The following is a 14,479-nucleotide window of genomic DNA, read 5'->3' as shown; positions in this document are numbered from 1 at the left end:
CTTCAAACCTTTACAAAAGCAACTTCACTCAAATTCAACCATTCAAAATTCTCTGGAGGTTGAGAAAGGAAGAAAAAGTATTAACTGACAAGTTTGGAAAGAAAACCTGATATAGTACTTACATGGATTTGTTAAAGTTTCCAACAACTCCAGGGGCCTCACCAGGAGTCGGATAACGGAAACAAGGGTTATTGGCATTACAGATAATCCCCTGAACCCAAGGAAGCGTTCCTGCAGAGGGCATGGCTTTGTTTGGAAAGTGGCCTATGAAATCAAGAAGAAAAACACAAAGAGAAACATTAATTCTTGAAGTGATTCCGGGACTTGATAGGAACCTTTATCTCTTTTGGTTCCACCCATACATTGCTTCATCCCAATTCTGTCTGTCCCATTACCCACATCACAGAGACCAGCCACCTCTGGACACATCCTACCCTGAGTCAGAAACTTGGCATCAGATAGTAGTTCTTAATCTACTTGACATCACCTGGGGAATGGGATTCAAGGCCCCAGTCCTGGGGAAGTGACGACAGTAGTAGAGGAAGACCATATACAAAAAGTGCCTGATGTGTAGCAAGCACTTGGCCATCATTATTCGACCTTCCACCTCCTGCCTTACCTTTCGGAGATGTGGAGGGGCCCTGGGAATGACCTTATTATCCAGTTCTTTCATGCTCTAAGGAAACCACAGCCAGATGAAGTGTCAGGTGAAGAATGCTCAAGGAGACAGTGGGCAGGACTAGGAGTGGAACCCACATGTCCGTGATCCCGATCCATGTTCCTTCCCTTATTCCTGAGGTACTGTCCTCTGTTGGCCAAACATCTCAGTTTCTCCTCCTCTGCCAGCTCACAAGCTCCTCAAAGGCACCTAATAACCATGCTGACTTGGGATAAGATGTCATCTGTGAAGCTATATTTGTTGTCATTGCTGTTCTGTCGCTTATCAAAACACTGAGCCCCATCCAATAGGTCACCCCTTCACTCTTCTTTCCCTTCATTATGGAGGCACTTCTTACAAACAGCATGACTGGGGAGACTGGGGCTGGTCCCATGTGTCAAAGGCACAGATAGTGTGAGGTTGTCAGCTACAGGTGCCCCTTACGAGGATCAAGATAAATGAACCCTGGAACCAGGAGCTTTTAACGTGAGAACCAAGCATGTGTGGTTTGGACAGAAAGGCCATGGCTCCAGCTTTCATCATATTCTCTGGGTTATCTGTGATCCTAAAAGAGTTAATGGCCATTAAAAACAATGGCTCAAAGCACCTGAGTAGTTCAGTCAGCTAAGTGTCCAACTCTTGATTTTGGCTCAGGTTATGATTTCAGGGTCGTGGGATCAAGCCCTGCATCAGGCTCTGCACTGACAGCTCGGATTGTGCTTGGGATTCTCTCTCCCCCTCTCTGTCCCTGCCCTGAATGCACACACATCTCTCTCTCTCCAAAAATAAATAAATAAACATAAAAAAAAAAAACAAAAAAAACAACAGTGGCTCTAGGTGATGAAGAACTATGTAGCTTTATAGATTTTGAGGTTAGACTAACTGGGTTTCACATCTAGTCCCCAAAACTTGCTAAGTAGCAACTTCAGCCAAGTTACCGAACTCCTACCTCGGTTTCCTGATCTGTAAAATGGTGATAAAAATACAATCTACTTCACAGAGCTGTGGTGAGTATTGCATGCATTCTTACAGGCAAAGCATGTATCAGAGTGCCTGGCACAGGGTAAAGGCTCAATGAGTGAGCCTGTCAGGATTACTGAGGGACTGTGGTTGTGCACCTACAATAGTACTCACTCTGCTACTGTCCAGCCAGGAACAGCCTCTCCACCTCACAGCTACCACCATCCTCCAAAGCAGGAATCCTGTTTTACTCATCTTACTCTTTTCATACAAATGTGCTAACAAAGTCTACCCAGAAGGTAAACTATAGCCAGGAGTTTGCTACCCTTTGCAATTTCAATATTGGGGTCCTTCTTCCTTTTTCTTCCATCCATAGTCCAACCAGAGAGGCAACATCCAAAGCAAGGATGTGACAAGATCTGATCACTGTGGCCAACCTCTACAGGGACTCTGGCCTGTTGAACATTTACTCAGTTAACCTCCTTATCTCCCTGTTAATAGTTCAAGGAAAACCAAACAAGGTCCCTTGCCTAAGTCAGCTGCTCTTCATGCAGGTGAAATTTATGTAACCCAACCAAACACTCGAAGAATCAAGGGATTCTCCTCTTTAACCTCCTGGAGATACTTGGCACCAAAGACAGGGTAATGTTGATCCAGGCAACACAGGGCAATGGAAGGCGAAGTTATTTTAGACTGATCCTTGTGGAGTAAAGCAAAGACCCTTTCCTGTAGGTTGTATCCCCCAATGTCGGGGGGACAAAAAAGCAGGATGGGGACTTGGCACTGGGTATACAGGAGGACAATCAAATAGCATAATGGACTCCCAGGGCCCACAGAACTGATTACGACCTTAATGGCTCTTGACCAAATCGGGGAAGATTTATGGGGAAAAGTTATACACCAATCCTTTATTCCCAGAGAAAGACACTTCTGCAAGCTTTATCTGAGCTCTCTGTTCTTCTGGCTATGTCCCTAGAAGGTGGTGAGAGCAGGAGGTAAGGTTGCAAGAAGTACACAAAGGGGGATTAAAGTCTCACCTGCCTTCTGTAAGAATAGGAACTTCACATTTCTGAGAATCTATAGTCTACATCCAGAGGGCTCTGGGTTAAGATTTCACAACTTGTCCAAGAGCACAATCTCAGCAAGTAGTGTAGCAAGGATCCAAACAAACCCCAATTTGTCTGATGCCAAGGTCTGCGTGATGGTCTGCAAGATGTTCTACTACACCATCTTGCCTGTTTGTGATCATTCCTGAGAGATTATAGCCTAGCAGATGAAAAAGCGGAGTTTTCCCTAAAATGTGTACTTCAGTGGAGCTTAGGGTAATGATTCAATAAAATCAAACATGCATTCATTCACTAAACTTCAGGGCACCAAAAGAAAAAGCAGAATTACCTCCCTGGCCCACAAATTGAGCGTAGATTTCATTTTCTGCTCTTTTCTTTTTTGGTGAGATCAGAAAAATGACATTTGGTAGAATGTTCTTGAGGTTTTGTGGTTTCATGTTTTTGTTTTTTTAACTTCAATAGGTATAATATGCGCTAGCAAATTAGCAGGTAAATAATGGTCATTATGTGCTGTGAGACAGATGGGACCAGACCAAGAACACAATTAAAAGGTGACCCTAACCCCATCTCTTCCCAGAGGAACAGTATCCTGCAAGCCTGTAGAGCTGACAGGATGTGAGTGGGGCTGGTTAATGGTAGGAAAAGTCATGGAAGCAATGGAACAGAGATCCCAGTTAAACCTCCCACATAAATATTGACCTTTTAGACGGGGGCATTTCTGCAGTCAGTCCATCCAGCACGCCTAGCCAGGAGACAAAGATGGTGATTGCAGAACAACACAACAACCACATGGGGTAGATGCTGTCATTCTCTTAGGTACAGAGAGGCTAAGTCACTTGCCCAAGGTGATATGCCCAGTATTGAAACCCGGATTCAAACCCAAGTAACTTGACATCTAGAGCTTGTGTTCTTAGCCATTACTGTATTTTCTACGCTCACTGTTTTAAAGGCCACCATCCAAACACATGATTGGGAGTCTGATGATCTGATCTTAATTTCACCTGTTACTTATGGGATATGTGACCTTGGGCAAGTCCCTGCACTTCTTGGAGCCTCAATTTACTTACCAAGAAATTAAAGCAATAGATAACAATGAGAGTCTATCATACAAGGTTGTTATGACAATCACACAAAAGAATATTAGTCAATCTGAGCAGTTCTATATAAATGCTGCTTAAAATTATATGTTTCCATGATTTGCAAATTGTGCAGTAAAGACGTAATGCATATGAAAAAACTGGCAGGGTCCAGATGACAGTTGAGTTAAGGCATTGCCCCAGGAGGCTTTTTTAATCACCACTTTCCGACTTATGGGTAAGGTTATTTTACTTTCATGATCTAAAATGGATGAAACAGATGTTGGCTATTATTATAATTACTGTTATCACCATTCGCTAAGACTGAAAATGGTTTCCTGAGTTCACGCCTTATCAAAAAATTAGAAGCTTTTCTGTTCCAAATCATGTGTGGTATTTCCTGAAGATAGCATCTTGGGACAGGTCAAATGGAGCCTGTGTCCCCTACCTGGATTTTGCCTGCCAGGGGAGTCTCAGGCAGGATGCTCAGATACTTACATTCATGTTGTTCATAGGGTGGGTAGCTCAGCCGAACAGAGATCAGGATCAGGAAGATAAATAGGGGCCAGGCCACTTCCAGCAACAGCTGACACTGAGGGGGGAAATAAGACAGAGTGCTGTGAATTTAAAAAATAACATGGGTGCCTAATGCTCTTGGGCTTTGGGAAATCCACAGCAAAGTTAATTAAACAACTGATCAAATCTCCAGCCTCTCCTACCACTCTCCAGGCTTTAACAACACTGAATTGTCTACAGTTCTCACGTTGTAACCTATTACTCCATACCTCTGTGTTCTCCTCAAGAAAGGAAAATGATTCCTAACCTGCTTCATCTGGTTCACTACTTACTATTCATTCTTCAAGACAGACTTACTCAGGCATCATTTCCTTTACTAAAATCTCAGACTGAGCTTAGAAGCCCTTCTCCTGTAATAGTAACCGGTGCATATTCCTCCTAGAGCCTTTTCCTCCAGCCCCTGAAATCACCTATCACTGGCCTCCTCACCACAATATGAGCACCTCCTGAAGGCAAACACTCCCGTCAGCTTTGCATTCCCAGCCCTGGGAGAGTGTCAGGTAGGTAAGGACCATTTGTTGAAAGGAGAAAGCCAGGCAGCCTGCTGTGCTAAACACACAATCTCTGCTCCTTTGTATGCACACAAAGTTGCCCCCCATTGGGCTGAGAAAGGTCTCCAAAGCACAATGGAAAATCACACAGAGTTCCATATTGAACTGGGTGCCTCCAGAACTGGAAAGCTGGGAAAAGTGCAAAGTTCTTCTTCCCCATCCATCAAGGTCTGGGTACCATCTTCTCCAGTGGGTTAGATCAGTAAACTTACAAGTAAGCATGATCCACTGGTGAAAACAATATGGTGTCTCTAAAGGAAAACCCTGCCTCAGTGAGTCACCAGGGGATAAATAAGTCTAGGGACAGTATGGAAATCATTAGACATGATTCAACTGAACCGGGGGTGCTCATGCAAAGACTCTCACCTCTTTTATTCCCTTCATTTCTAGACTCTAACGTTCTAATTAGGATGAACACCAAAGAGCCCAGAAGAGTCACAGGGCCTTGTGGTTACGAGTAATTACAACTGTGGCTGCAGAGTCATAAAGCCAAGAGAACACTGTCCTAAAATCCTCCCTTCTTTTTTTAAACAGATTTTTTTTCTTGATCTTTAAGTACATATATTTTCATTGTGAAAAATTTGAAATTAAAAAAATCGAGGGGGTGCCTGGGTGGCTCAGTCAGTTGAGCATCTGACTCATGATTTTGGCTCAGGTCATGATCCCAGGGTCATAAGATGAAGCCTAGCACAGGGCTCCACGCTGGGCATGGAACCTGCTTGGGATGCTTTCTCTCTTCCTCACCCTTCACCCCTACTCCATTCATACTTGCTCACTCTCTCTCTCTCTCTCTCTCAAAAAAAAAAAAAAATCCAGAAAAGTAGAAAAAAGTAAATACAAATCACCCTTAATCCTACTTCCCAAAGATAATCCCTAGTAAACTGAGCTAACAAAGGCTTTCTGTTAATATTTTTTGCCATTTCTATGTATACATGAATATTTTTCTCTACAAAACTGACATTATACAGCATATATAATTTTATATTTTGCTTTTTTATTTAACATCATAATGGAAGTCTTCTATGACACAAAATACTCTCTTAAAATATGGATCTTAATGGCCACTTTGATATTCCATACTGTGAACACATCATAATTAATAAAACCTCTCTGTTCCTGCTGTCATTTGTTGTTGGATTTTGGTATTTTAAATAACCCATTTTTAATTTCCAGAGACCTTTGTTATGGTTACCTACTAAACTCTTTTTAAATCTTCTTTTTGGAAGGAAATACAAAGATGATAACAGTGGCTATCTTGGGGTGATAAGAACATGGGTGACTTTTCAAAATACTTTTCAGGGCTGGGGCTCAGTTGGTTGAATGTCCGACTCTTGATGTCAGCTGGGGTCATGATCTCATGGTTCGGGGTCATGATCTCAAGGTTTGTGGGGTCAAGCCCTACATCAGGCTGTGCCCTGACAGCATGGAGCCTGCTTGGGATTCTTTCTCTCCCTCTCTCTCTGCCCCTCCCCTGCACGTGCACATTAGCATACCCTCTCTCTCTCCAAATAAAGTTTAAAAACATAAATTTTTTTTCATTTTAAAAATAAAAAACTATCCTGTGTTTCCTAAATTTTCCATAATGTATATGTATTACTTCTCAAATGGAACAAAAATCCACTGTTACCATATATCCATAAAGAATAGCTTACACTATTTGATAGCACACTAAGGGGGAAAGAAAAGACAAATGAGTCTTTTGGAAGAAAGCACATGTCAGTGTGGGGTCTCCAAGACCGAAGATGTGGCTAATCTTCCTAGTATTTCTCTAAATAATCCCAAAGAAGCAACACACATTGAAATCTCCAAGATTTCAAATGACATTCACTCTCTTCTACCATCAAAGTTGAAAGCCCCTCCTTGGAGTTCCCCAGGTACTCAGTGCCTTCATCAGAACATGGCACAGGAGGGACCCTATTTAAAAAAGAGTTTCTCTCCCACTATCACTTTCTTCTCCCTAAGCCTGCCACCTAGAAAGACCTAAAAAATGTTCATTGAGTAAGAGAATGAACGGACGTTTATAAAATAATACAGATGAAAATACAAATCAATTTGAGCCCTCTGGAAAAGCAGTATGAGTATCCCCTTTCACCAAGTAATATTCCTACAAATTCACCCTACAGAACTAAATTTAAAATATCAAAAAGCTGTACACATGAAGTTATTCAGCCACTGAAGCATTGCAATTACAAAATACTGGAAACAACTTAGCTGCACAGCAATGGGAAATGATTAAATTGTGGTACATCTACTGGACAATATATTGTGCAGTCATCACATCTATGAAACACAGACACTATTAAACATACAATATTAAGTGAAAAAAAGCAGACCACAAAATTGTATGTTTTACAAGCTTATAGCTAAATAAAATCATTCACAATATCAACAGGAATAAAACTTTTTAAAAATGGCATAACTGTGAATGAACTCAAAAAATAATGAACTCAGAAAAAAACAAAAACAAAAATAAGTGAAGAGTATGAGTAAGATAAACAGTGGTTATCACCCTTGGTGCTCTGAAGCTACCATCTGTATATTTAGGATAAACAATAGCTACCATTTATTTATTTAGAGTCCAGTACATAGTAAGCACATTACATATGGATGATCTCATTTATGTCTCCAAACAACCTTGTGATGTAGGAACCATTAATGTCCCCATTTTATATGTGGCAAAAATATATATAAGTAGGGGAAAAGGAAGAGTAAGTCATAGAGACAAAGGCAGAATTGAGATTAACTGCTAGTTCTGCCCAACTATAGAGGCCACATGACATTGACACAGCAGTGGCCCAGGTGGGAAGTGACCCCATTCAGTGGCATGGTCACAAAACATCAACTAGTTCCAAGGAGGTAAAATGAACTCATGGTCTATAGATTTTTAACAGTTACAGCCAATGGTGAGCCCCTACTATATACCAGGGATTTTTATACATCTCATCTCTAATATTTAATTCTCATAATGACTCTGTGAGACAGGTTGAATCATTACCATGAAACTAAGGTTTGAAGAAGTTATCACCTGTAGCCTGGTAAGAGAGTACACCAGCACTTGAACCCAGTTCTACTGACCCCCATTTGCTATTGTCCCCACTTTACAGTTGAGGACATGGAGGCTTATAGTTAATAAATAAACATCAAAAGTTGGCCATAGAATATGAACTTATCAAATAAAAGCTGTATTGATGAATTACCTTAAAATTAACAGCAATCTGCCATCGTAGATTGGGGCCAAAAGATCCCCCTCTTACTAACTTGCTAATTTATAATATTTCTTTACCTATGATACACATACGTTAAAGCATTCCTCTCAGAATTGCTTTGAAATTTTAGAAGATAATGGATATAAAAGTATTTCAAAACTAGAAAATGCAGGCTACGTATCAAGAATCATTATTACAAATATGAAGATTATTTGGAAATAAGAGAAGATATACACGAAATTACATCAAATGAAAGAAGAAAACAGAACATAAAATGGTACATACACATGTAATGATTACAATGGTCTCCTTGGGCTACGGTCACTCAAGTCCCTTCAGGGCCAAGGACTACACGATCTGATTCCCATCATCATGACCCATCCACTTCAGGGACTTCTTCTGGACATAAAATAAAATTCAACTGCCCTTCCCCAACTCCAAGGCCAGGCATGATCTGGCCCTGCCAATCCCCAACTCATCTCCCCAGCCGGTCTTCATTCACTCCACCAGTGCCACCGGCTTTTCTGTTCCTTGACTTGGGAACATGCGTTAGGCCCATAGCCTTCACACCACGTGTCTCTCTACCTGGAATATGATGCTGCCCCTAATCTCTGAGCTCCTGATCTTCTCCAACCTGAACTTCAGGGTTCTCAGCTTAAATGTCGTAACTTTCCATTCTACATTAAGTCCCTTTCCAAGGCCTGGTAGAACCTAACATAGTGCCAAAGTCTGTCTGATTTATTTTCTTCCTAACACTATCACAGTTTGTTATTATATTTTTACTTCTGTGATGTGTTTTATACCTGCTTCGCTCGCTGAACTGTCAGCTCCGCGAGGGCTAGGATCACAGCTGTCTGCTCCACCACTACACCCGGTCCGCTGTCCCATATGTAGTGGATGTTCAGTCAATATTTATCCCAATGAAACAATAAATGGCTACGTGTTCTAACTTTCTTCATCCCGTACAAGACGAAACTAAAACTCAAGAGAAACGACTTTCCCTTAGCCATTGAGGCATATGGTGGCCAAGCTGGAATTAGAACAGAATTAGAATTAAATAAAAATTAGAATTATTATCCGGATTTGAACTGTCACTGCCAGGCCAGGAACAAGGGTGAGGAAGAAATGTATCAGCTGAAACTGGAAGTGGAGAGGGAATGTGGAAAGTTTTCATCTACCCTGGAAAATTTTCTAATGGCTCTTAAATGAAGAGTTTTAATTTCTATTTATTTGATAGTTTATTCCTTATCGTTAACCAAAGTCCAAATACCTACACTCTCTGCGACAATTAGAATTACCTATCTTCCCAGGCACATGACTAATCAGATCTAATAGAGAAAATTAATAGCAAAAGCAAAAAAGAAAGGCCAGATGGCCACAGTGTCCCATCTGTTCCATGGGACCTTGGCCTCTGGCTCAGCCTAAAACCAGATGAGGATCCTGAGAGCCCTGAAGCCCCTCGCCCTTCCGGTCCCAAGCCCTGTTTGTACTGAATGACTGCCACCCACACAAGTTAACCGTTACTTTGGACCCAAACTGAGCTTTGCACTCGACTTTCGCAACTCTCGGTGTATTCTTTGCCCAACAGAAACAACGGAAAGCCAACCCTGGTTGATGGCCGTTGTGAGGGGACAATGGGGGCACAAAGAGGTCCCCAGGATTCATTAGCAAACAAGGACAGAGAGGGAAAGGGCAAATGTTGCCTTTCCACAGGGTTATTCTGGGGTGTACTGTTCAGCCCCCAGTTTTTACATATTCTTCCCAGCAGCAGAACACAAGGCCCCTATAGCAGGGGAGCCTCCTAGAGACCTGCAAACTAATGGCCCATTTAATACATTTACTACTCCTTCAGTAACCACTTATTAAGCATATCCCAGGTACCAGGCTCTGAAGCTAAGTGTGTATTTCTAGAATCTGAGAAAATGGGAAACAAGCAATGATATCCCACACATTGTGGGCAAGAACAATCATGGAGCTTCTTTCCCTGCCCAGTAGGCAGTGGGTTCTGACTATGTGAGCTAACGAAGAGGAACCAAAACCCTGGACAGGTCCCCATGTCTCAACAATATCATCCAGAAATCCAAGCCAGGTGGATTGGGAAGTAGCTACCAGTCAGCACTTAAGATCCATGGGCATTAAACCCTTAGTGCAGATAAAGCAAAACCAGCCGGAAAAAAAAAAAAAAAAAAAAAAGCCTGTAGGGACACCAGGAAACTGGTTCCGGTGCTAATTCCGTGACTGACCCACTCTGGACCTCTGCCCCCCAGCCTGGAATCCCAGATCCATCAACTGTACCAGGGGCAGCCCAGATCTCTCCAGCTCTGACAACCTAAGCATCTATAACCTGCAATAAACCGCCTTTTTTTTTTTTTTCAGCTTCAGAAAAATACATTTCCTTGAGCTCTCAGGAAGGGAAGCAAGGGCAAGCTAGCAGGCTTGTGGTGTACCATCCAGAAAAGCCCTTTTGTGTCAGATGCTGTATCTTTACTTCCGCCAGCAAAAACTCTGCCAGAAGGCTACAAATTGCCTTTGACTAAGCCTGCCTATCTCCCTAATCTTAACTCTTTCTAAATCCAGAAGCAGTACTAAACCAGAAGTGACAAGCTCAAGACCAGAAGAGGCTGGCCCAGTCTGAATGGCCCAATCCCACATCTTGTTCCAAGACCCCAAGCTCCTGATTCCTTGGTTGAGCTTGGGGAAATCCCTCCTCTGCTTTGCGTCTCAGTGTTCTCATCTGTGAAATGAGAGGTCTGGACTGGACTACCTTGAGCCCTGCTTTCATTGCTAAGATGAAACAACTCTTTCCACCACTCAGTGGTTAATGGATACGCTATGGCAAAGACAGTTTCCCATCATGTGCGCTGCTGCCATCAGGATGAGAAGAGGAGGGGTCCTGGAGCACACAATGGTTAAGAAGTGAGGATAAGTGATGAACAGATAGGACTTGGAAATACCAGGACTTGAAATTTCCCAGGAAATACCTGGGAAAAGCCATGAGAAACAGAAGCAAAGGTGAGGAAAAGGTCAGAAACTTCAAGTTTTTGAGACTGAAAACAAAAAATAATGATGCTACTGAGAAGCAATCTGACAGTGATTTAGAGTACCAGCTCTGGAGTCAGATTATCTAGACTCGAAACCTACATGCACTCCTGAGTAGCAGCGTGGATGGACCTCAGACAGATTACTTAGACTCTCTCTGAACTTCAAGTACCCCAGCTATGACACAAGGAGATAACAGTACTTCATGGGGTCCTAAAGAATTAATCTAATTAATAATGGAAGCTCATCCTAGGCATTTGCTTTTATTATATTATAAAATAACACATTATATTTTACTATTACTATTATCATCAATCAAGACAGACAGGATACATAGATTCTAGTTTCTACTCTCTGACTAGTGACCTTAGGATTTAGGTCCCCACTTGTAACATGAGGCAGAAAAAATAATAATAAAATAACATAACATAACATAAAATAAAATAAAAATAAATCAGTGATTCTCAGACTAGTACATATATTCATGAGGGATTAAATAGGAGTTCTCTGTGAGGATTTTAAACATGTTTTGTTTTCATTTCAATGGTCATCTAAACAAATTCAAATAAACGTATCTGAACCTGGGGCATCTGGGTGGCTCAGTCGGTTAAGCGTCCAACTTTGGCTCAGGTCATGATCTCACAGTTCGTGAGTTTGAGCCCCGCGTCCAGCTCTGTGCTGACAGCTCGGGGCCTGGAGTCTGCTTCAGACTCTGTGTCTCCCTCTCTCTCTGCCTCTCCCCTGCTCACAGTCTGTCTGTCTCTCTCTCTCGCAAAAATAAAATAAACATTGAAAAAAATTTTTTAAAAAATCTGAATCTTCTGAATGCCCACTTGTACACAAGTAACATCACAAAAAAGAAGAAATTTCGGCAACAACAGATGTTGGCGAGGACGTGGAGAAAGAGGATCTCTTTTGCACTACTGGTGGGAATGCAAACTGGTGCAGCCACTCTGGAAAACAGTATGGAGGTTCCTCAAAAAAATTAAAAATAGAACTATCCTACGACCCAGCAATTGTACTACTAGGTATTAATCCAAGGGATACAGGCATGCTGTTTCAAAGGAGCACATGCACCCCAATGTTTATAGCAGCACTATCAACAATAGCCAAAATATGGAAAGAGCCCAACTGTCCATCGATGGATGAATGGATAAAGAAGATGTGGTATATATACACAATGAAGTATTACACGGCAATCCAAAAGAATGAAATCTTGCCATTTGCAACTACGTGGATGGAACTAGAGGGTATTATGCTAAGCGAAATCAGTGAGTCAGAGAAAGACAAATATCATATGACTTCACTCATATGAGGACTTTAAGAGACAAAACAGATGAACATAAGGGAAGGGAAGCAAAAAATAATATAAAAACAGGGAAGGGGACAAAACATAAGAGACTCTTAAATATGGAGAACAAACAGAGGATTGCTGGAGGGGTTGTGGGAGGGGGGATGGGCTAAATGGGTAAGGGACATTAAGGAATCCACTCCTGAAATCATTGTTGCACTATACGCTAACTTGGATGTAAATTAAAAAAATAAGTTAAATTAAAAAAAATTTTTTTAATTATAAAAAGAAAAAGAATAAGTTTCGCGAACACAAGGGGAATCTTGACATTTTTGTTCTTTTAAAGAATGTCCAAGCATTATTCTGGTTTGAGAAACACTAATTCAATTCTCTCAAAGGTCTCTTACAGCTTTTTGAGTCTAAGATGATCATTTTGGTTATAGACATGTTAAGCTTAGTTAAGATAGCCCAGTGGGGACTCAGGCTCTGAACTCAGAAGAAAGGGCAGGGCAGGAAACAGATTTAGAAGCCAACTACAAAGGGGTGCAGCTAAGCCCAGGAGACTAGATAGGGTGTCCAGGAGTGTTCATCAGAGATAGACAAGCAAAGAGCTGATGTCTGAGCTCCAGGGAGCTCACCGTGTCTCACAGCCTTTACCCTCCTCTGTGTAAAAACACCATTCACCTGAGCATTAAAGATGATCTTCTCAAGATATGCAAAGAATTTGTGTCCCAACTGGGAAGTGAATGGCTTAGAACCCTCCACAGCAATCAAACAAATCTCAGTTTTATATTCCTTGAGGCTTTCAGTCAGAGCTGAGAGAGTCCACACTGACACGAAGAGATCAGCGTCTCTCTAAGAGCTGGGCTGTTAACTCACTTCATTCCCACCTCCCAGAAATACAAGGGCCCTTCAGGTGCTCACAGCCAGGTGGCCCCAAGGCTGTAGCAAAAGGAAAGAATGGGATGGTCAGAGGCAATTCTGTGCCAGATTCCAGGGGTCAGAACTCATGCCTGGCCACTAGCACAAACTAAAGCTGACATTTCTGCCTGGCCGCACATCTTCCCTCTCTCATAAGCAGTAGGGCTCTATCAGGACCACACGGACCTGTGCTCATCAGGGCCAGATTCATTCTTTCCCTTTAAGAAACCAAGAGGATTCCCTCTCCTCCCTTCTCCAATCCCCAACTCACAACCATGAAGAAAAGCAGAGGAGAACCTCCCCAGAGAAACCCAAGCTTACTGTTTGTCTTCTTCTGAAAGTGAGGTTCTTCCACAGCAGCAACCTCAACTGTGGCCAGTAAGCCATGTTTCCTCAGCCAGCAGCCGCAGCAACCTGTGTGTGGCTCAGGAGCTTCTGGAGGCAGCAGCAGCAGCTCACAGCAGGGACGCTGTGGCTGGTCATTAACTGAAAGATAAAGCAGGAGAGAACGCTATCAGTTATTGTTGCAAAGCCATACGCCAGTGAGGGCTGTTGCACCAGCCCCCTCACCTGGGACCTCAAAACCCACATCAGTGTCCTAATTACTCTCAGGAAGCCCTGAGTCCCCAACTTGCGGCTTCAGAATTTCTCCTGTAAACAGGGATTCTGGAGGTTTTTCTGGCTGCAGCCTGGAAGGTGGTCATTATAAACCTAATCATTTTAGCTCCGTTGGTGCGACCATTTGGGAATGAAAAACGCACTTATGAAAGAAAACAGACTTAAGTGAGCAATCTTGGTTGGTCAAAACCCTGAGATTGGAAACGGCACACTGGAATCCCAGACACCTGTCTCACTTGTCTAAGAAAAATGCTTCCCTTCCCATAAAACGTAGCAGCGTTTATGAATTTTGCTTCGAACCTGGAGTAATTTATGCTAATTCTTGAAATTCGCTACCGACCACATTTTCATCTGGCCACATAGCTGTGCCCTTCAAATGATAAACGGCACCATCGATAAAGCAGTTTCCCAATCTGGAAAGCCACGGAGTTGTTTTAGATGACTATGAGTAAATACCGAGGAAATAACATTGACACCTGGTTCCCAGGTGACGAGGACAATTCCAGTGCTGTGTGT

The 14,479-nt window shown here is 42.3% G+C and overlaps 1 protein-coding gene across 4 annotated transcripts in view; it reads right to left on the bottom strand.

The window, feature by feature from the left end:
- The window catches only part of ABCA1 (ATP binding cassette subfamily A member 1), a 320,418-nt gene that overhangs the window by 97,556 nt on the left and 208,383 nt on the right, over window positions 1-14,479 (bottom strand). For all 4 annotated transcript variants that reach the window (XM_053204848.1, XM_027034746.2, XM_015077217.3 and 1 more), the window contains 3 exons: window positions 13,667-13,831; window positions 4,260-4,353; window positions 123-264 (listed from right to left, as the gene is read on the bottom strand). In XM_053204848.1, coding sequence (XP_053060823.1) covers window positions 123-264; window positions 4,260-4,353; window positions 13,667-13,732 — 302 coding nt within the window. In that variant the 5' untranslated portion in view covers window positions 13,733-13,831. The remainder of the gene's footprint in view (window positions 1-122; window positions 265-4,259; window positions 4,354-13,666; window positions 13,832-14,479) is intronic.

Source organism: Acinonyx jubatus, chromosome D4 (assembly GCF_027475565.1).
Source record: "Acinonyx jubatus isolate Ajub_Pintada_27869175 chromosome D4, VMU_Ajub_asm_v1.0, whole genome shotgun sequence".
In the NCBI taxonomy this organism is placed as follows: domain Eukaryota; kingdom Metazoa; phylum Chordata; class Mammalia; order Carnivora; family Felidae; genus Acinonyx; species Acinonyx jubatus.
The sequence above is the reverse complement of the archived record's forward strand: the minus strand, read 5'-3'. Positions and strand labels throughout refer to the sequence as shown.